Genomic DNA, 24,633 nt, shown 5'->3' on the forward strand with positions numbered 1-24,633 from the left:
TTTTCATTTTTTTTACAGATTGAGATCATGATATGTAGTCACTTTAAAGATGGTTTTGACTAGGTTGAAAGGATTCATACATTAACTCTACCTAATGCCTGGAAAGTGTGAAGAGGCAAAGAGTGAAATACCAGTCTGAGACAAACTGGCCACTAAACAAGTCTTCAAATAAAATATAAGCACAGAGCTCTTTCAGGTGCTAAGATATCAATTCTAATTTTATTATGTTCTATTTCTTGTTGTTTAGTGATTGTTCACATGGGTAGGACATGATTGAAGGAAAAAGAGAGAAATGCCACTTTAGCAAGAGAGAAAATGTTGGAAACACATAAAAATTAACAGGATTTGACTTAAAAACTCAGGGGATGAGTAAAACCTGTGACATTTTCTGTTGCCAGAAAACCACAAGGAATTTCCTTGGCTGATCTAAGACATGGAGGGGAAATGAAGTATTTCCAAGCGTTCTGTGTTCATGCATGAGATGCTTAGGTGGAAGCTGATATAATGATATGAAATTGGCATAATTTTATCCTGTACAAGAAGAGTGATGGAAGAGTGAGAATGTAGATTGATAAACAGTGTTACTATGGGAAGAACTCATAACTGCTTGCAAGCTGATATTGGTACTTGATATTGGTACTTTATATTGTTGACACAGATTCATGTACTTAATGATTTGAATATCTGTACATCCTACTTTCAGTAGTTCCACAGATCCTGGTATCTCAGAGATCTAAAGTAGTTCCATGTGTTCCACTATCTAGGTTTATTTTTGTATTATTTAAAAAAATTATTGGATATATTTCTTTATTTACATTTCAAATGTTATTCCCCTTCCTGGTTTCCTGTCCATAAGCCCCCATTCCTTCTCCTCTCCTTCCCCCATATGGGTATTCCCCGTATATATCCCCCTTATTGCCCCCCCCATTCACAGGAAGATAGCATTAGGCAAGTACATTCAAGAAAGTTTAAAAGAAATAGAAAACATTGAAATTATGTTGAATATTCTACTGGCTGGTCATAGTTACACACTGATTTCTTAATTTAATATGGTTTTGAGAAATCCAGGCATTGTGATCTGAACCTGGGTTTGAAAATTATTCTGGTGTTTCATTGTTTCCCTGCAGCATGCATTCAGTTGCTTTCAAGTTATATTCCATTCCAACCAGCAGCAGCCCATTACTATGACAAAAATCTCTATATTAAGATTAAAACTGATGTAATAATTTGATTTAACAAATGTTATTTTCAGTATTGGTGATTCATAAAATGTTTTGACAATATTATAGGCAAAAATCAGATTTCTTTATTCCCATTTGCTCTTTCACTCAACAGCAGAAGAAAAAGAATATGAGGATGGATAATGAGAGCACAGTATCTGAGTTCATCCTCCTGGGGCTTCCCATTCGGGCAGAGGACCAAGGCATGTACTTTGCCCTGTTCCTGACCATGTACCTGACAACTGTGCTGGGAAACCTGCTAATCATTCTGCTCATCAGGCTGGACTCTCACCTCCACAACCCCATGTACTTCTTCCTCAGCCACTTGGCTTTCACAGACATCTCTTTCTCATCGGTCACAGCTCCAAAGATGCTCATGAATATGCTGACACACTTTCAGTCTATCTCATATGCTGGGTGCATTTTCCAGGTATATTTTTTTGCAATATTTGCTGATCTTGATAGCTTTCTTCTGACTTCAATGGCCTATGACAGGTATGTGGCTATCTGTCACCCTCTGCACTATTCACAAACTATGAGTCAGAGCCTCTGTGTTCTTCTAGTAGTTGTATCCTGGGCCCTATCCACAGTCAATGCGCTGGTACACACCCTTCTCTTGGCTCGCCTATCTCACTTCAGAGACAATACCATCCCCCATTACTTCTGTGACCTCTCTGCTTTGCTGAAGCTGTCCAGCTCAGATACCACCATTAATGAGCTGGTCATCCTTGTTTTAGGTAATGTGGTCATTACCCTGCCATTCATATGCATTCTGGTCTCTTATGGCCACATTGGAGTCACTATTCTGAAAACTCCCTCAATCAAAGGAATCTGCAAAGCCTTGTCCACATGTGGGTCTCACCTCTGTGTAGTTTCCTTGTACTATGGAGCCATTATTGGGCTATATTTTGTCCCCTCATCTAATAACACTAATGACAAGGATGCCATTGTGGCTGTGATGTACACTGTGGTTACGCCCATGCTGAATCCCTTCATTTATAGTCTGAGGAATCAGGATATGAAAGGAGCACTAAAACATATCCTTAGCGGGAGACTGTGTTCACAATGATGTATATGGTCTTCACTCTTAGCATCCCTACTTTCTTCTTCTCCTATTCATTCTTTGTTCTCTGTCAGGGAATTTTTATGAGGCTCTTTTTTCTTGACTCACTTCTCCTTGCACAGTTTTCTTGTCTTTCTATCTTACTTATCATCATCTTGGCAAGCTTTCTTACAAAATTCGTTCATTTTTCCTTGTCTGACAAATACCTTATTTATTTGTATTGTCATTGTCAAGTCTTTTTTATAAGACAGGTTTGTATCTTTTCTTCTCTAAAGATGATAGAATTATTTCTTCTCTTAGATGATGATTTATTTTATATTTAATCAAATAATATACTCTGATTTCTTGGCAGTAACTGTATTCACATTTATTTATTTATTTATTTATTTATTTATTTATTCATTTATTGGTGTATTACCCACATGTCTATGTATTATGTTTATATCTATTGATTGTCAGAAGAGGGTGTCAGATCCTCTGGGACTGGGCTAATAATGTTTGTTTATGCTTATAATGCTTATAATGTTTTGGCTTATAAGATTTACTTTTTTTTTTTTGGTTCTTTTTTTTCCGGAGCTGGGGACCGAACCCAGGGCCTTGTGCTTCCTAGGCAAGCGCTCTACCACTGAGCTAAATCCCCAACCCCCTGGGCTTATAAGATTTGAAAACAGTTTGTATTCTTACCAAAATTTGGTACCCACTGAGCAATCTATGCCCATGTTTCTTTCCTATTTCAGTTATAATCATGTCCATTTTCTGAAGATTTTATTATTTGTATAAGTGTGGTTGTTCATAATTCCTTGCTTCTTTTATAAGTGTTTGGCACTGGTTACTAAATAAAGTAAAAATAAACTGTTCTATTTATAAGAGAAAAAACAAATGTAAGGCAAACCCTGTGTGGAACATGAAAGTCCTGTGGTGGAGTCAGGCATCATACTAGTATTGAGCCTTTAACATGAACTTCCAGAGGATGGTGTGGTTATATGCAGTTTGCATCCTAAGACTTCTTTTCTGAGTGGGTAATGAAGCCAAAACATTTTCATGGTATGCCTGTTAGCCCTAGTCCTTCCTGATGGCTCATGCCTTGGCTGAGGCCTAACTGTCTCTGATGGGTAGTGCCACCACTACTGATTCATGTTTATTTTTCTGACTACCAAACAGGAGTGATGATATAGCCATGAAGTGTTTGTGATTGAATTGAACAGTCCCTATTGCTTACTGTAAATTGGACTGATTATTTCCTGACAATAAAGATGTGAGTTGCTCCAGAGAACCATATCTAAACAGGTTGACTTCCCTTTCTATTACACCTGGAGGGTACTATGATAGAAGGGAAGTTATAGGATTTAAGAACCATCATTAAAAATAGCCTTTGAAAAAATTAAAGTTACATGCATATTTAGCTGTATGATATCCAAAATACAAAATAATAAAACTAATAAAATAATAGTTTCTAATACAGTAGTACAGAGGGAGGGAGGCATGAATATTTTGAGCAAAATGGACTTTAGGAAAGAAAATACATTGTATATGGTGGAAATGCCGAAAAATATTACTATGCAATTTTCAAACCCAAATTGACAGAATGGTAAACAAAAAAACAAAAAGCAAAGAACTCTTTAAAATACAAGATTGAACACAAACTAGGTTATAGTAAATGATTACTAACCAATATTAGCGAACAGATATACTTTATGAATACGACCAATCAATAGTGGTGCTTTTGTGGTCCATTTTTGTGAAGAAACACCATGTCAAGTTGATTCTTATAAAGGAAAATATCTAACTGAGGGCTTATTTACAATTTTAGAGGATTAGTCTATGGTCTGAATTCCATGAATCAGATAAGCATGGCATTGGAATAGTAGCTGACTGATTTACATCCTGAGGCAAATGCAGAAAGACAGGCCAGCATGGGCTTTTGTGACTTCAGAGCTCATTCCCAGTGACACAATGATCCCAACAAAGCCATAACTCCTAATCCCACTCCAATAGTTCTACTAACTGGTGACAAACCACTCAAATATATGAGCATATGGGGGACATTTTCATTAATCTATCACAAGGAAGAAATAGCATATGGCCAAAAGGTTATAACACCATATAAATTTTCAGAAATCTGAAACATCTCTAAAATAATATAATTTTTGAAAACTATATTAATTGGAAATTCTGCAGAGTATCTGAGAATCCTTATGTTATCTATTCAGTAATACTTTATACATGTAAAATTTCTTTCTTTTTTTTAAGAAAAAATAATGAATGACAAATTACTGCCCAAGTTGCTTCCCGCCTGTCATTACAATAGACCAGTTATTTAGTAGCATAGGCCATCTATTGATGATCTGTGATACAGGTGGCTGGCTCATTCTCATCCATATTTCTTACACTACTAGTAAAAATGCTGATGGGGCAATACGGTTACAGGTAAAAAGACACAGTCATTTCCTGGAGTGTTTATAAAGAGTCATGTGGATCACTTACTGCTGTAGGAGATAATTAAGTCTGGTTCTTGTATTCCTAGGAAGGAAAAAAGTCTACAATATCACAAGGATATGATGGGCCTTTAGAATACCCATAATTTCTATTACTATTTTACAGAGTTTGTGTGTATGTGAAATCCATGCTCATATTTTCCATGCTTTCCAGTTTGATGTTTATTTGTTACATATTGTATTGTAGACTTTATCAGGCACTTTGTGCTATGTGTGAATCCATTTTTTCCCATTCTTTATATTTTAAGTGTCTCCCATTATTGAAAAATTGTAAGAACAAGAACATTAGGAGTAATACAGGGAAAAACTATCTTCTGTATATGACATAGTTAATGTCATCACACATTCACAGAAGTAGTGGCTACTAAATCCTGTACAAAATTAAAATGCTAGTACTGAGGTGGGGATGGAGCTACAAAGAACACAATCTAGATGAGGACTTACTGAAAACTGGTGGCTATGGAGAAATCAGAATCCTTCTTTCTGATATTGACCATTGGTCAATTGCACAAGGTCCAAAGAATGGTCCCACATCCATTCACATCTGAACATGACTAATCAATCTCATCAGTTTGTTAAAATATCATGTGACACAATTTAGGAGGCATCTATTCTGGAGGGACTTGTAAGAGTTTGATAGGAAAAAGACACATGTGAATATTTTTATTTTGCTGAATATATATGTATGAAATTCTCAAAGGTTAAATTTAAAAATAAAAATGAAACCCATTTACTGATATCTTTAAAAATATATTTTTTATTTTATGTGAATCAGTGTTACGTGTACTACTTGATACAGTGCCAGAAGTGGACATCAGATAACCTGGACCAAGAGTTACAGGTGGTTATGAGCTACTATGTTAGTGCTGGATACTGACCCTATATTATCTACAAGAGAATCAAATATTCTTAACACTGTAGCTATCTCTCCAGCTGCCTGATATATTACTACATCCATCAAAGATTTGTTTTTATTATTTTATTGAAGAAATCACTTCACAAATCATAAACATTCTGATTTATTTAGAGTAAACAAGGAATGTGGTATTAGGAAAAGGAAAATTTTTTTTCTTATTTCTTTTTTTTAAATTAATTTATTTATCTTATGTATGGGAGTATACTGTCACTCTCTTCAGACACACCAGAAGAGGGCATCAGATCTCAGTACAGAGCTGATCTGAGCTACCATGTGGTTGCTGGAAATTGAACTCAGGACCTCTGGAAGAGCAGTCAGGGCTCTTACCCACTGAGACTTCTCTCCAGCCTCAGTTCTTATTGGTAATATAGAGATCAGTATATTTGGAAGATTCTTCAACTCCAGTTCTCATTCCTTTCGTGTGGGGTTTGTTAAAATTATGGCTGCTCTTCAGCCACTCCTCTGGAGTTGACAGATTATTCTCAGAGAGGAAATAATCCCATTGGGGAGAAGTAGCAGGTATTTGTAAATTTTGTTCTCTTCAGATATTTATTTCACTAATTTCCACTACTTGGAAAGTGACTTTGCCTTGGGACAATATTTTATAGAAAACAGTTTTAGCTGCTTGTGGGGCTTGCTTGGTTTTGTGTTTTATCTTAATTATTGACACCAAACCGACAGCCTCTTCAATGACAGGCGAGTGCTGCACCCCTGATGCATATCCATATCTTTCTCAGTGTCAGACTTGATACCCTCCTTGTTACACCATCAATAATGATTTTCTCACTGGCTTTTCACAGCAGAAATTTTTGTGAGCATACCGTGCTCTTAAATGAATAATCAGATGAATTGTTATTATTTTTTATTTCTCATTTATTTTTCTTTTATTTGCTCATTTTTTTTAAGAACTGAGACTAGGCTTCTGTAGTTGAGGCTGGTCCTGAGTTCATTATATAGATAGGGCTGGACTTGAACTTCTTTTTTTTTTTTTTATTAACTTGAGTATTTCTTATATACATTTCGAGTGTTATTCCCTTTCCCGGTTTCCAGGCAAACATCCCCCTCCCCCCTCCCCTTCCTTATGGGTGTTCCCCTCCCAACCCTCCCCCCATTGCCGCCCTCCCCCCATAGACTAGTTCACTGGGGGTTCAGTCTTAGCAGGACCCAGGGCTTCCCCTTCCACTGGTGCTCTTACTAGGATATTCATTGCTACCTATGGGGTCAGAGTCCAGGGTCAGTCCATGTATAGTCTTTAGGTAGTGGCTTAGTCCCTGGAAGCTCTGGTTGCTTGGCATTGTTGTACTTTTGGGGTCTCGAGCCCCTTCAAGCTCTTCCAGTTCTTTCTCTGATTCCTTCAATAGGGGACCTATTCTCAGTTCAGTGGTTTGCTGCTGGCATTCGCCTCTATATTTGCTGTATTCTGGCTGTGTCTCTCAGGAGCGATCTACATCCAGCTCCTGTCGGTCTGCACTTCTTTGCTTCATCCATCTTGTCTAATTGGGTGGCTGTATATGTATGGGCCACATGTGGGGCAGGCTCTGAATGGGTGTTCCTTCAGTCTCTGTTTTAATCTTTGCCTCTCCCTTCCCTGCCAAGGGTGTTCCTTTTCCTCATTTAAAGAAGGAGTGAAGCATTCACATTTTGATCATCCGTCTTGAGTTTCGTTTGTTCTAGGGATCTAGGGTAATTCAAGCATTTGGGCTAATAGCCACTTATCAATGAGTGCATACCATGTATGTCTTTCTGTGATTGGGTTAGCTCACTCAGGATGATATTTTCCAGTTCCAACCATTTGCCTACGAATTTCATAAACTCGTTGTTTTTGATAGCTGAGTAATATTCCATTGTGTAGATGTACCACATTTTCTGTATCCATTCCTCTGTTGAAGGGCATCTGGGTTCTTTCCAGTTTCTGGCTATTATAAATAAGGCTGCGATGAACATGGTGGAGCACGTGTCTCTTTTATATGTTGAGGCATCTTTTGGGTATATGCCCAAGAGAGGTATAGCTGGATCCTCAGGCAGTTCAATGTCCAATTTTCTGAGGAACCTCCAGACTGATTTCCAGAATGGTTTTACCAGTCTGCAATCCCACCAACAATGGAGGAGTGTTCCTCTGAAAATTTTTATAGATAGGTAGACTTGTCCTTTTTTCAGAGACTGTATTTCCTTTGTGTTTAATCTTGTTTATTTAAGATGCATCACCTGGATTTTGAATATTACACTGTTGAGAGACAGATAGGCTATACCATGATTTCCTTGGTACAACTGCTCTTCCAAGAACAAAGTCAATAAAAATCAAATTTATATATATATGTATATATATATTTAAATTTTAAATTTTAGAGGGAAAAATCCAGGAAGATACAGCGAGTCTAAAGACATCCACAGGATTTCTGTCATTTTATTTTGTGTCTGTGTATTTCATTTTTTCTTTTCCTTTCCTTTCTTTTCTTTTTACACTCTACATGTTATTCCTGCATCTCATTCTTCCTCCCTGCCCCCTAGCACCATGAGGATGGCCCCAACAGAAGCATCCCAAAGGCCTCTAACCTACCTAGGGACTCCAGTCTCTTGAGGGTTATGTGCATCTTCTCTGAATAAACCCAGACCCGGCAGTCCTCTGCTGTATATGTGTTGGGGGCCTCATCTAAGCTGGTGTATGTTGCCTGGTTTGTGATCCATGTCTGAGAGATCTCTGGGGTTCAGGTTAATTGAAGCTGATGGTCCTCCTTTAGGTGGCCCTCCTCCAAAGCTTCTTGCAGCTTTTCTCTAATTCAACCATAGGGGTCAGCATCTTCTGCTCATTGGTTGGGTGCAAATATTTACATCCGACTCTTTCAGACACATGTTGGGTCTTTTGGAGGACAGACATGATAAGCCCCATTTTGTGAGTGCTCCATAGCCTCAGTAATGCTGTCAAGTCTTGGGGCCCCACTTGAGCTGGATCCCACATTGGGCCTGTCACTGAATATTCTTTTCCTCAGATTCTTCTCCATTTCCATCCCTGAAGTTCTTTCAGACAGGAACAATTATGGATCAGAGTATTGACTGGGGGATAGCAACCCCATCCCTCACTTGACACACTGTCTTTCACCTAGAGATGGGCTCTACAAGTTCCCTCTCCTCATTGTAAGGCATTTTATCTAGGGTCCCTCCCTTTCAGTCCTGAGAGTCTCTCCCTCCCAGGTCTTTGCTACATTCTGGAGGGTACTCACAAAGGTTGCCTGTTTCCATACTTTCTGCTAACTCAGGGTTCAGGGCTTCAGTCCTTCTCCCTACCTAATACCAGATCATGTACCCCTCTCTGCACACTCTGCCCCATTCCCCTTTCCTCCCAATTCCCTCCCTCCCTTCCCCCTTGTGATTACTCACTTCTCCCTCTCAAGTGGGACTGAGGTGTCTTCACTTGGGCCATTCAGTTTTTGGAACTTTTGGAGTTTGTGAACTGTATCTTAGATACTCTGTACCTTTTCTTTGTATAATATACACTTATTAGTGAATATATACTATGAATGTGGTTTGGGTCTAAGTTACATCACTCAGGATATTTTCTAGTTCTATGCATTTGCCTGTAAAACTCAGGATGCCCTCGTTCTTAATAGCTTAGTAATATTCCATTGTGTAAATGAGCCACATTTTGTGTATCCATTCTTTTGTTGTGGGACATCTGTTTTTTTTCCAGTGACTACCCATCACAAACAAGGCAAATATGAACATAGTGGAACACGTGACCCTGTTGCATGGTGGGGGTATCTTTTGGGTATATTCACAAAGTGGTATTGCTGGGTCTTCAGGTAGATCTATTTCCAAATTTCTGGGGGAACATACAGCGCCTCTCTCTCTCTCTCTCTCTCTCTCTCTCTCTCTCTCTCTCTTTCTCTCTCTCTCCCCCTCTCTCCCTCTCTCCACCAAAACTAGATAATATTGATGAAGCCGGGAAGTGCATGCTGACAGGAGCCTGATATTGCTGTTTCCTGAGAGGCTCAGCCAAAGCATGACAAATACAGAGACAAAAGCTAGCAGTAAACCACTGAACTGAAAATGGGACCCCCATTGGAGAATTAGAGAAAGGATTGAAAGAGATGAAGGGGCTTGCAACCCCATAAGAACAACCAACCAGAACTCCCAGAGACTAAACCACTACCCAAGGACTATACATGGACTGACCCAAGGTTCAAGCTGCATATGTAGCAGAGGATGGCTTTGTTGGGCACCAATGGAAGGAGAAGCTCTTGGTCCTGCCAAGGTTGGACCCCCAGTGTAGGGGAATGTCAGGGAGCAGGAAGGGAAGGTGGTTGGGGAGGAGAACACCCTTCTAGAAGAAGGGGAGGGGATTGGGAGAGGGGGCTTATATCTGTGAAACTGGGAAAGGGAATAACATTTGAACTTTAAATAAAAACATATGAAATAAAGGAAAAAAAATTCAAAGGAAAAAATCACATAAACATCTCTTTAAATGCAGAAAAAGCATTTGACAAGATACAACACCCCTTCATGTTAAAAGTATTGAAGATGATACCAAGTAGACTTCGTTAATGTTGCTTCTGTTTTTGCCCTTGCCTCACACCTTTGTTGTCTCTGCCTGGAGCCTCTATTGTGATCCTGGTTGTGTCAGAACTTTTCAGAGTCCAGTTGTCTCTGTGCTCCTGTGCTTCTGGGGACCTGTGATCTTGAGATCCTAGGTGTGTCAGAGCTCATGAGAGTTAAGCTGCTTCTAAGATCTTGAAATTGTGGTGTGAACAAGGCCCTGAGATCATGTGTGTCAGAGCTCCAGGGAGTCAAGCTTTCTCAGGGTGTTTCAGAAGTGGGTGGGGGAGCCAGAGCCCTATGTTTGCTCCAGGTACAAGTACAAGCTGGAAAGATCCTGTGGATCTGATTGGGCAAAGTCTGGGTTTTTCTGGTTCCTGTGGGATCCCAATTACACTGGGTGTTGGGAAAGATATTGTGATCTTGAGTGTGTCAGCACTCCAGTACTCGACCTTGCGTCCTATCTCCTGAGAGTCGAGCTTTCTGTGTGATCCTGTGATCCTGTGATCCTGTGCATTTCAGAGATCCTGGAAATTGGGCTCCCCAGGATGTTGTAAGAGTGGAGGCAGAAAGCTACACCCTAAAAAAAAGCAAGAAACTAATCGTCTTGGCAACAAAACAAAGAGAAGAAAAGCACACAAACATAATTCCACATACAAATATGAATATAACAGGAAGTAATAATCACTATTCCTTAATATCTCTCAACATCAATAGTCTCAACTCCCCAATAAAGAGACACAGATTAACAAACTGGATACACAATGAGGACCCTGCATTCTGCTGCCTAGAGGAAACACACCTCAGAGACAAAGACAGACACTACCTCAGAGTGAAATGCTGGAAAAAAACTTACCAAGTAAATGGTGTGAAGAAGCAAGCTGGAGAAGCCATTCCAATATCGAATAAAATCGATTTTCAACTAAAGGTCATCAAAAGATAAGGAAGGACACTTCATGTTCATCAAAGGAAAATTCCACCATGTTGAACTCTCAATCCTAAATATCTATACTCCAAATACAAGGGCATCTACATCCATAAAAGACACCTTACTAAAGCTCAAAGCACACATTGCAGCTCACACAATAATAGTAGGAGATTTCAACACCCCACTCTCATCAATGGACAGATCATGGAAACATAAATTAAACAGAGACATAGACTAAGAGAAGTCATGAACCATATGGACTTGACAGATATTTATAGAACATTCTATCCTAAAAAAAGGATATACCTTCTTGTCATCACTTCATGGTACTTTCACCAAAATTGATCATAAAATTGGTCATAAAACAGGCCTCAACAGATACAGAAAGATAGAAATAATACCTCTCAGACCAGCACCGTTAAAGCTAGTCTTCAATAACAATAAGGGAAGAACGCCCACATATACATGAAATTGAACAATGCTCTACTCAATGATGACTTGGTCAAGGAAGAAATAAAGAAAGAAATTAAAGACTTCTTGGAATCTAATGAAAATGAAGGTACAATATACCCAAACTTATGGGACGCAATGAAAGTTGTGCTAAGAGGAAAACTCCTAGTTCTGAGTGCCTGCAGAAAGAAACAAGAGAGCATATAACAGCAACTTGACAGCATACCTAAGAGCTCTAGAACCAAAAGAAGCAAATACACCCAGGAGGAGTAGAAGGCAGGAAATAATCAAACTCAGAGCTGATATCAACCAAATAGAAACAAAAAGTACCATACAAAGAATCAACAGAACCAAAAGTTGGTTTTTTGAGAAAATCAACAAAATAAATAAACCCTTAGCCAGGCTAATGAGAGGACACAGAGAATGTGTCCAAATTAACAAAATTCAGAAATGAAAAGGTAGACATAACTACAGAATCAGAGGAAATTTAAAAAAGCAGCAGATCCTACTACAAAAGCCTCTATTCAACAAAACTTGAAAATCTGGAGGAAAAGGAGAATTTCCTAGACAGATAGAAGGTACTGAAGTTAAAGCAGGAACAGATAAACCATTTAAACAACCCCATAACTGCTAAAGAAATAGAAGTAGTCATGAAAAGTCTCCCAACCAAAAAGAGCACAGGATGAGATGGGTTCAGTGCAGAATTCTATCAGACCTTCATAGAAGACCTCATACCAATACTATCCAAACTATTCCACAAAATTGAAACAGATGGAGCGCTAACCAATTCCTTCTATGAAGCCACAATTACTCTTATACCTAAACCACAGAAAGATCCAACTAAGAAAGAGAACTTCAGACCAATTTCCCTTATGAATATCGACACAAAAATACTCCATAAAATTCGGGCAAACTGAATCCAAGAGGACATCAAAACAATCATCCACCATGATCAAGTAGGCTTCATTCGAGGCATGCAGGGATGGTTTAATATATGGAAAACCATCAATGTGATCCATTATATAAACAAACTGAAAGAACAAAACCACATGATCATTTCATTAGATGCTAAGAAAGAATTTGACAAAATTCAACACCCCTTCATGACAAAAGTCCTGGAAAGGATAGGAATTCAAGGCTCATTCTTAAACATAGTAAAAGCTATATACAGCAATCCAGTAGTTAACATTAAACTAAATGGAGAGAAACTTGAAGCAATCCCACTAAAATCAGGGACTAGACAAGGCTGCCCATTCTCTCTCTACTTATTCAATACAGTTATTGAAGTTCTAGCCAGAGCAATCAGACAACAAAAGGAGATCAAAGGGATACAGATTGGAAAAGAAGAAGTCAAAATATCATTATTTGCAGATGATATGATAGTATATTTAAGTGATCCCAAACGTTCCGCCAGAGAACTACTAAACCTGACAAACTCCTTCAGCTAAGTGGCTGGGTATAAATTTAACTTAAATAAATCAGTAGTGTTCCTCTACACAATAGAGAACCAAGCCAAGAATGAAATTAGGGAAATGATACTCTTCATAATAGTCCCAAATTGTATAAAATACCTTGGTGTAACCAAGCAAATATAAGGTCTTTATGATAAGAACTTCAAGTCTCTGAAGAAAAAATTGAAGAAGACATCAGAAGATGGAAAGATCTCCCTTGCTCATGAATTGGCAGGATTAATATAGTAAAAATGGCCATTTTACCAAAAGAAATCTACAGATTCAATGCAATCCCCATCCAAATACCAATCCAATTCTTCAGAGAGTCAGACAGAACAATTTCCAAATTCATCTGGAATAACAAAAAACCCAGGATAGCTAAAACTATCCTCAACAATCAACAGACTTCTGGGGCAATCACTATCCCTGAACTCAAGCAGTATTACAGAGCAATAATGGTAAAAAGTGCATGGTATTGGTACAGAGACAGACAGATAGACCACTGGAATAGAATTGAAGACCCAGAAATGAACCCACACACCTATGGTCACTTGATTTTTGACAAAGGATCCAAAACCATCCAATGGAAAAATTATAGCATTTACAGCACATGTTGCTTGTTCAACTGGAGGTCAGCATGTAGAAGAATACATATTGATCCATGCTTATCACCCTGTACAAAGCTTAAGTCCAAGTGGATCAAGGACCTCCACATCAAACCAGATACACTCAAACTAATAGAAGAAAAAGTAGGGAAGCATCTCGAAAACATGGGCAGTGGAGAAAATTTCCGGAACAAAATACCAATGACTTATGCTCTAAGATCAAGAATTGAGAAATGGGATCTCATAAAACTGCAAAGCTTCTGTAAGTCAAAGGACACTGTTTTTTTGGAACAAAATGACAACCAACACATTGGGAAAAGATCATTATCAATCCTACAACAGATAGAGGGCTTATATCCAAAATATAGAAAGAACTCAAGAAGTTAGACCGCAGGAAGACAAATAACCCTATTAAAAATGGGGTTCAGGGGGTTGGGGATTTAGCTCAGTGGTAGAGCGCTTGCCTAGGAAGCGCAAGGCCCTGGGTTCGATCCCCAGCTCCGAAAAAAAGAACCAAAAAAATGGGGTTCAGACCTAAACAAAGAATTCACAGGTGAGAATGCCGAATGGCTGAGAAACACCTAAAGAAATGTTCAACATCTTTAGTCATAAGGGAAATGCAAATCAAAACAACCCTGAGATTTCACCTCACACCAGTCAGAATGGCTAAGATCAAAAACTCAGATGACAGCAGATGCTGGGGAGGATGCGGTGAAAGAGGAACACTCCTCCATTTTTGGTGGGATTGCAGACCAGTACAACCATTCTGGAAATCAGTCTGGAGGTTCCTCAGAAAATTGGACATTCAACTGCCTGAGGACGCAGCTATACCTTTCTTGGGCATATACCCAAAAGATGCCACAACATATAAAAAAGACACGTGCTCCACTATGTTCATACCAGCCTTATTTACAATAGCCAGAAGCTGGAAAGAACCCAGATGCCCTTCAACAGAGGAATGGATACAGAAAATGTGGTACATCTACATAATGGAATATTACTCAGCTATCAAAAATAATGACTTTATGAAATTTGTAGGCAAATGGCTGGAACTGGAAAATATCATCCTGAGTGAGGTAACCCAATCATAGAAAAACACTCATGGTATGCACTCATTGATAAGTGGCTATAGCCCAAATGCTTGAATTACCCTAGATGCCTAGAACAAATGAAACTGAAGACGGATGATGAAAATGTGAATGCTTCACTCCTTCTTTAAAAGGGGTAAAAGAATACCCTTGATAGGAAATAGAGAGGCAAAGTTTAGAACAGAGGCAGAAGGAACACCAATTCATAGCCTGCCTCACATGTGGCCCATACATATACAGCCACCAAACTAGATAAGATGGATGAAGAAAGAAGTGCAGGCAGACAGGAACCGGATGTAGATCTCTCCCGAGAGACACAGCCAGAATACGGCAAACACAGAGGCCAATGCCAGCAGCAAACCACTGAATTGAGAATGGGACCCCAGTTGAAGGAATCAGAGAAAGAACTGGAAGAGCTTGAAGGGGCTCGAGACCCCATAGGTACAACAATGCCAAGCAACCAGAGCTTCCAGGGACTAAGCAACTACCCAAAGACTATACATGGACTGACCCTGTGCTCCAACCTCATATGTAGCAATGAATAGACTAGTAAGAGCACCAGTGGAAGCTGAAGCCCTTGGTCCTGCCAAGACTGCAACCCAGTGAACGTGATTGTTGGGGGGAGGGTTGTTATGGGGGGCAGGTTGTAATGGGTGGAGGATGGGAATGGGAAGCCCATATAGATGTGGAGGGGGATGGGTTAGCAGCATGTTGGCCCAGAAACTGGGAAGGGGAATAACAATCGAAATGTAAATAAGAAATACTCAAGTTAATAAAGATTAAAAAAAAAAAAAGGAGCGGCAGGACCCCTGCACCTGGGACACCGCCGGAACCTGAAGGGACAGACCGGATAAACAGTTCTCTCCACCCAAATCCTGTGGGAGGGAGAGCTAAACCTACAGAGAGGCAGACACGCCTGGGAAACCAGAAGAGACTGCACTCTGCACACATCTCTGACGCCAGAGGAAAACACCAAATGCCATCTGGAACCCTGGTGCACAGAGGCTCCCGGAAACGGCAGCGCAGATCTTCCTGGTTGCTGCCGCCGCGCAGAGCTCGTAGGCAGCACCCCGCGAGCAAACTTGAGCCTCGGGACCACAGGTAAGACCAACTTTTCTGCTGCAAGAGACCTGCCTGGTGAACTCAGGACACACAGAGGCAAAATTCCTCTAGGACCAGGCACTTCCAGTGTTTACCCGGGAGTCCCAAACCCGCGGATCACGGCCCGCAGCAGCTCTTTGCTCCCAAACCCCAGGGGAGAGAGACCTCACCGCCTGGTCAGGTGGGCACTTCTGAGGCTGCAGAGTGGAAGAGACCACCAACACTGCCCACCCCTGCCTACATCCCTGGACCAAGAGGAAAATGTATACGGTCTCTGGGTTCCCGTAGAGGAGGGCCCAGGAGCAGCAGGACCCCTGCACCTGAGACACCGCCAGAACCTGAAGGGACAAACCGGATAAACAGTTCTCTGCACCCAAATCCTGTGGGAGGGAGAGCTAAACCTACAGAGAGGCAGATATGCCTGGGAAACCAGAAGAGACTGCACTCTGCACACATCTCTGATGCCAGAGGAAAACACCAAACGCCATCTGGAACCCTGGTGCATGGAGGCTCCCGGAAGCGGCGGCACAGATCTTCCTGGTTGCTGCCGCCACGCAGAGCTTGTAGACAGCACCCCACGAGTAAACTTGAGCCTTGGGAGCACAGGTAAGACCAACTTTTCTGCTGCAAGTGACCTGCCTGGTGAACACCAGACACAGGCCCACAGGAACAGCTGAAGGCCTGTAGATAGGAAAAACTGCACGCCCGAAAGCAGAACACTCTGTCCCCATAACTGGCTGAAAGAAAACAGTAAAACAGGTCTACAGCACTCCTGACACACAGGCTTATAGGACAGTCTAGCCACTGTCAGAAATAGCAAAACAAAGTAACACTAGAGATAATCTGATGGCGAGAGGCAAGCGCAGGAACCCAAGCAACAGAAACCAAGACTATATGGCATCATCGGAGCCCAATTCTCCCACCAAAACAAACATGGAATATCCAAACAACCAGAAAAGCAATATCTAGTTTCAAAATCATATTTGATCATGATGCTGGAGGACTTCAAGAAAGACGTGAAGAACTCCCTTAGAGAAACACAGGAAAACATTAATAAACAAGTAGAAGCCTACAGAGAGGAATCGCAAAAATCCCTGAGAGAATTCCAGGAAAACACAATCAAACAGTTGAAGGAATTAAAAATGGAAATAGAAGCAATCAAGAAAGAACATATGGAAACAACCCTGGATATAGAAAACCAAAAGAAGAGACAAGGAGCTGTAGATACGAGCTTCACCAACAGAATACAAGAGATGGAAGAGGGAATCTCAGGAGCAGAAGATTCCATAGAAATCATTGACTCAACTGTCAAAGATAATGTAAAGCAGAAAAAGCTACTGGTCCAAAACATACAGGAAATCCAGGACTCAATGAGAAGATCAAACCTAAGGATAGTAGGTATAGAAGAGAGTGAAGACTCCCAGCTCAAAGGACCAGTAAATATCTTCAAAAAAAATCATAGAAGAAAACTTCCCTAACCTAAAAAAAGAGATACCCATAGGCATACAAGAAGCCTACAGAACTCCAAATAGATTGGACCAGAAAAGAAACACCTCCTGTCACATAATAGTCAAAACACAAAACGCACAAAATAAAGAAAGAATATTAAAAGCAGTAAGGGAAAAAGGTCAAGTAACATATAAAGGCAGACCTATCAGAATCACACCAGACTTTTCGCCAGAAACTATGAAGGCCAGAAGGTCCTGGACAGATGTCATACAGACCCTAAGAGAACACAAATGCCAGCCCAGGTTACTGTATCCTGCAAAACTCTCAATTAACATAGATGGAGAAACCAAGATATTCCATGACAAAACCAAATTTACACAATATCTTTCTACAAATCCAGCACTACTAAAGATAATAAATGGTAAAGCCCAACATAAGGAGGCAAGCTATACCCTAGAAGAAGCAAGAAACTAATCGTCTTGGCAACAAAACAAACAGAAGAAAAGCACACAAACATAACCTCACATCCAAATATGAATATAACAGGAAGCAATAATCACTATTCCTTAATATCTCTCAACATCAATGGCCTTAACTCCCCAATAAAAAGACATAGATTAACAAACTGGATATGCAACGAGGACCCTGCATTCTGCTGCCTACATGAAACACACCTCAGAGAAAAAGACAGATATTACCTCAGAATGAAAGGCTGGAAAACAACTTTCCAAGTAAATGGTCAGAAGGAGCAAGCTAGAGTAGCCATTCTAATATCAAATAAAATCAATTTCAACTAAAATTCATCAAAAAAGATAAGGAAGGACACTTCATATTCATCAAAGGAAAAATCCACCAAGATGAACTCTCAATCCTAAATATCTATGCCCCAAATACATGGACTGACCCTGGACTCTGACCTCATAGGTAGCAATAAATATCCTAGTAAGAGCACAAGTGGAAGGGGAAGCCCTAGGTCCTGCTAAGACTGAACCCCCAGTGAACTAGATTGTTGGGGGGAGGGCGGCAAGCAGGGGAGGATGGGGAGGGGAACGCCCATAAAGGAGAGGGGGGAGGGGGATGTTTGCCCGGAAACCGGGAAAGGGAATAACACTCGAAATGTATATAAGAAATACTCAAGTTAATAAAGAGAAAAAGAAAATAACCAAGTATTGTATAAAGGAAATAAAAGAAATGTAAATAAGAAATACCCAATTTAATAAATATGGAGGAAAAAAAAAGAGTGGAATGCAAAACCAGCACCACAGGTCTTCTCTGGGTCCAGGTTTATAACTCTCAATTCTGTATGTCTATGCTCCAAATGCAAGGACACATACATTCATAAAAGAAACATTACTGAAGCTTAAAAGCACACATCGCACCTCACAGAGTACTATCAGATTTCAACAGCACACTCTCACCAATGGACTGATCATGAAAACAGTAATTAAACAAAGTTGAACTACGAGAAGGTATGAACCAAATGCATTTAACACACACACCACACACACACACACACACACACACACACACACACACACACATATAATTTCATCCTAAAACAAAAGAAAATACTTTCTTCTCAGCACCTCATGTTACTTCCTCCAAAATTGACCATATAATCAGTCACAAAATAGGCCTCCACAGATGCAAGAAGATAGAAGTAATCCCAAGCATCCTTTCAGATCAACAAACACTAAGGCTGATCTTCAACAACAATGAAAACAACAGAAAGCCCACATGCACATGGAAGCTGAATAACACTCTACTTCCTTTGTCAAGGAAGAAATAAAGAAATTAATGAATTAGAAGTTAATGAATATCAAGGCACAACAAAGCAAAATTTATGGGACAGAATGAAAGCAGTGCAAGAAGAAAGCTCATAGCTCTGAGTGCCTGCAAAAAGAAGTTGGAGAGAGCATAGACTAGCAGCTGGACAGCACACCTGAAAGCTGAAAAAAACAAAAGGAACAAAGAGAAGTAAATACACTGAAGAGGAGTATACTGCAGGAAATTATCAAACTCAGGCTGAAAGCAACTAAGAGAGAACTATACAAACAATCAACAAAACCAGGAGCTGGTAATTTGAAAAAATCAACAAGACAGATGAACTCTTAGCCATATTAACCAAAGGGCACATAGACAGTATACAATAATTAAAATCAGAAATAAAAAGGGAGACATAAGAAAAGAAACTGAAGAAATTAAAAAAAAAAACAAAAACATCAGATCCTACTACAAAAGTCTGTACTCAAAAAAAGAAACCTGGAAAATCTGTATGGTATGGATATTTTCTAGACAGATACCAGGTACCAAAGTTAAATCAGGATCAATTAAAACATCTAAACTTTCCCATAACTTCTAATGAAATAGAAGCACCTATTAAAAGTCTCAAAAGCAGAAACAGCCCAAGGCCAGATGGGTTTAGTGGAGTAATCTATCAGACCTTCATAGAAGACCTAATACCAATACTCTCCAAACTATTCCACAAAATAGAAACAGAGGGAACACTATCAAATTAATTCTATGAAGCTGCAATTACACTTATTCCTAAACCACACAAAGACCCAAAAAAGAAAGGGAACTACAGATCAATTTCCCTCATAGATATTAAAGAAAAAAATACTCAATAAAATTCTCGCAGACCAAATGCAAGAAAACAACAAAATGATCTTCATCATAATCAAGTAGGCCTCATCCCAGGGATGCACAGGTGATTTAATTTACCTAATTACTTCAAACAAATGAGTAGCCTTCCTCTACTCAAAGGATAAACAGGTTGAGAAAAAAATTAGGGAAACATCATCCTTCACAATAGTCACAAATAATATAAAATATATTGGTGTGACCCTTGTTTCTGTATAACAAGAACTTCAAATCTCTGAAGAAAGAAATCGAAGAATGTCTCAGAGGAGGGAAAGACTCTAAGAACAAAAATCGACTAATGGAACCTTATAAAATCACAAAGCTTCTGTAAGGCAAAGGACACTGTCCTTAGGACAAAATGATAACCAACACATTGGGAAAAGACTGTTACAAACCCTGCATTCAATAGAGGGCTAATATCCAAAATATACAAAGAACTCAAGAAGTTAAATTCCAGAGAATCAAATAACCCTATTAAAAATGGGGTAGACAGCTAGACAAAGAATTTTCAACCAAGGAAACTCTTATGGTGGAGAAGCACCTAAAGAAATGTTCAATTGTTAGTCATCAGAGAAATGCAAATCGAAACAAACCTGAGATTCCACCTCACAAGAGTCAGAATGGCTACGATCAAAAAACTGGGATGACAGTAGATGCTGTTGAGGATGTGGAGAAAGAGGAACACTCCTTCATTGTTGTGTGCCTGGGTACAGCCTCGACACAGGATCGGAGTTCTCAACTGGAAGCAGGGATATCTGGAAGGCCCATAATAAATATACACTGAGTACTGTTTGGGTACAAACTGACAGGCAATTTCAAGATTTAAAGTTTCTCCCTCCCTCCCCCTCTCTCCCTCCATTCCTCCCTCCCTTCCTCCCTTTTTCCCTCTTTCTCTCTGCTCTCTTTCTCTCTTGCTCACTTGCTTGCAGCTTGAGGCTGCACACACTCTGTATTCTCTTGTGAACTCTGCTTTTCTCTATTGCGTTTTCTTTCCTCAAACTCACGCACTCATGCACACCTCTGTTCATTACCCTTTCATTCTCACACACACTGTTCATACACACATCACACAGATCTCACACAGACCACATGCACTCTCCTTTCACTCCCACACACAATCTTCATACACATCTCACATTATCTCTTCACTCTCTTCACATACTCTTCTCATGTTCCTTTGCCTTACTCTTGCCCCAGTCTTTTATTGATAATCCCAAAGCAGGTAGAAAAAAAGAAATTGTATAATCATTGCCAAATCAAATTCAAAAGAATAACCACATCCCGCAAAGACCCGCAAAGAATTAAGAATTACAATTGTTCCCCAAATTGTTCAAGCTTTACCTATTCCCAGGCCTGTGGCCAAAATAGTAATAACTGAACATACCATTATTTAAACTTCAACTTTTGACTTATGATACTTCAGAGCTCAAAGCTCTGAGGTCAGCTACTTGCATTTTCCTGTGAAGCTCTAATGATAAATACATGGGCGAAGCTGCTAGGCAGTGGCCAGAAAAAAATCAAGTTAACCCTTAACTCAGTAGTTCCACTAGCTTTCTGCTCCTTTACATAGCACACAATGACTCTCGTAAGAGTCCCAGTATTTTGATTTAGTTTTACTAGTATATAATTTTATGTTTTCTGTCCAGGAACCACTATTTATCCAGGAAACACTCTCAAATGTTATGCCAAACTTACCTTCTAACGTCAATAACTTTTTCCTTTTTTGATGTCCCAATCTTGGCTCAAATTCATTTTCTAATAATTTCTTCAAAGTTTTTTTGCAAGTCAAGCATTAATCTAGAACTAACATTGTGCAGTTACTACATTTTTTCCAAGATGAGAACACACAGTAGGCACCTGGGCCATTAAGAATGTGCTGTGCTGTTGTTCCCCTATGCTTCAATTTTCAATTGTTTAACATCAAGGAACATCTAGTTTCACAGAATTCACCAGAGCAGAAGGAGGAAGAAGTAGGAATGTCAGAAATAATAGAATAATTATGCACGCCAAGACCAACTGAAAAGCAGTCGCACACAAACGATATCTATTCAGCTGTTGTCCAGGGCTATGGTTAGGAGAAATGGGAACAACTCTTGTTTTTTTTGTTTTTTGTTTTTTGTTTGTTTGTTTGTTTGTTTGTTTTAAGAAAGAGCTGCTGTAGGCTACTGGGATGTCTCTATCCCAGCCTACTTTTGACAGTTCCTGTCATCATGTTGTTCCCAGCAATTGTGGGATTGCAAACTGGAACAATCACTCTGGAAATCAGTCTGGTGGTTCCTCAGAAAGTTGGAAATCATACTATCTAAGGACTGAGCTATAGTGGTTAGCATTACTCCTAGATATTTTATATTATTGGTGCTATTATGAAGGGAGTTGCTTTTCTAATTTCTTTCTCAGCCTGTTTATCATTTGTATAAAGGAAGGCTACTGATTTGTTTGAGTTAATTTTATATCTGGCCACTTTGCTGAATTTGTTTATCAGCTGGAAAATTTCTCTGGGAGAATTTTTGAGGTCGCTTACATATACTACTATATCATCTGCAAATAGTGATACCTTTATTTCTTCTTTCACAATTTGTATCCCCTTGATCTCTGTTTTTGTCTTATTGTTCTAGCTAGCACTTCGAGTACTCTCTTGAATAGATATGTGGAGAGTGGATATCTTTGTCTCGTGTCCGATTTTAGTGGGATTGCTTCAACTTTCTCTCCATTTAATTTGATATTGGCTGTTGATTTGCAGTAAACTGCTTTTATTATATTTAGGTGAGGGCCTTAAATTCCTCATCTCTCCAATAATTTTAATATGAAAGATTGTTGTATCTTGCCAAATGCTTTTTCTGCATCTAAGGAGAAGATCATGTGATTTTTTTTCTTTGAGTTTGTTTGTATAGTGGATTACATTAATGGACTTTTGTATGTTGAATCAACCTTGCATCCCTGGATCTTGGTGAATGATGGTTTTGTTATGTTCTTGTATTTTGTTTGCAAGAATTTTATTGAGTATTTTTGCATCAATATTCATTAGCAAATTTTGTTTGAAGTTCTGTATTCCTTCTGTTTCTGTTTTATGGAATAGTTTGAGGAATATTGCTATTAGGTCTTCACTAAAGGTCTGGTAGAATTCTGCACTAATTCCATCTGGCCCTGGCCTTCTTTTATTTGAGAGGTTTTTTATGACTTCTTTTTCCTTATGGGATATAGGTCTGTTTAGATAATTTATCTGCTATTTTTAACTTTGGTATCTTGTGTATATCTAGAAAACCGTCCATTTCATCTAGATTTTCCAGTTTTGCTGAGTATCAGCTTTTGTAGTAGGATCTGATTTTTTTAAAAATTTTCTCCCTTTCTGTTATGGCTCCCTTTTGATTTCTGATTTTGTTAATTAGGATACTGCCTCTGGGCCCTTTAGTTAGTTTGGCTAGAGGTTTAAGTATCCTGTTGATTCTGTCAATGAACCAGCTTTTGGTTTTTTGATTCTTTGTATTGTTCTCTTTGTTTTGTTTTGTTTGTTTGTTTGTTTGTTTTGGTTGATTCAGGCCCAAAGTTTGACTACTTCCCACCATCTACTCCTCTATGGTATGTTTGCTTCTTTTTGTTCTAGAGCTCTCAGGTGTGCTGTTAAGTTGCTAGTGTAAGCTCTCTCAAGTTTCTTTACCATTGCCCTTAGTGCTATGAATTTTCCTCTTGCCCTGCTTTCATTGTTTCCCATAAGTTTGGGTGTGATGTGTCAACCTTTTCAATAAATTTCATGAAGTCTTTTACTTCTTTCTTTATTTCTTCCCTGACCAAGTGATCACTGAGTAACATTGAGTAGAGAGTTGTTCAATTTCCACAGGTATGTCAGTTTTCTCTAGTTTTCGCTGTTATTGAAGACCAGCCTTAGTCTTTGCTCATCTGATAGGATACATGGGTTTATTTCAAGTTTCTTGTATTTGTTGAGGGTTGTTTTGTGACCAATTATATGGTTGATTTCAGAGATGGTACAATGAGGTGCTGAGAAGGTGAATTCTTTTGTTTTAGGGTAAAATGTTCTGTAGAAATCTGTTAAATTCATTTACTTCATCACCTCAATTAGTTTCACTGAGTCTCTGATTCCTTTCTCTTTCCATGACCTGTCCAATGATGAGAGTTGGGTGTTAAAGTCTTCCACTATTATTGTGTGGGGTTCAACATCTGTTTTGAGATTTAGTAAAGTTTTTTCTTTTTTTTTTATTGTGGTTGCCTTTGTGTTTGGGGCATATTTGTTTAGAATTGAGACTTTCCCTTGATGGATTTTTCCCTTTGATGATTATGAAGTATCCTTCCTCATCATGCTTGATAACTTTTGGTTGAAAGTCTATTTTACTGTATAATAGGATGACAACTCCAGCTTGTTTCTTGGATCATTTGTTTGGAAGACCTTTTTCCATCTTTTTATTCTATAATGTTGGTCTATTGTTGAGGTGTTTTTTTTTAAAATGCAGCAAAATGCTTGTTTTGCATACCCAGTCTGTTAGCTTATGTCTTTTTGTAGGTGATTTGAGTCCAATAATGTTGAGATATATTAAAGACAGATGACTGTTGGTTCCTGTTAGGTTTGTTTTAGTAGATGTCTTTGTGTGTTTGTGGTTCTCTCCTTTTGGCTTTGTCATGAGATATTTAATATCTTTTCTTCTCTTTGGTGTAGTTTGTTTTGGTGTTTTATTTCTACGATT

At 39.1% G+C, this 24,633-nt stretch overlaps 1 protein-coding gene across 1 annotated transcript; it reads left to right on the plus strand.

The window, feature by feature from the left end:
- Positions 1 to 1,350: 1,350 nt before the first annotated feature.
- Or1j16 (olfactory receptor family 1 subfamily J member 16) lies at positions 1,351 to 2,289 on the plus strand. Its single transcript, NM_001000382.1, is given in 1 exon segment — positions 1,351 to 2,289. A coding segment is annotated over 1 exon segment (939 nt).
- Positions 2,290 to 24,633: the final 22,344 nt, after the last annotated feature.

This window comes from Rattus norvegicus, chromosome 3 (genome assembly GCF_021556685.1).
Source record: "Rattus norvegicus strain SHRSP/BbbUtx chromosome 3, alternate assembly SHRSP_T2T, whole genome shotgun sequence".
Lineage (NCBI taxonomy): Eukaryota > Metazoa > Chordata > Mammalia > Rodentia > Muridae > Rattus > Rattus norvegicus.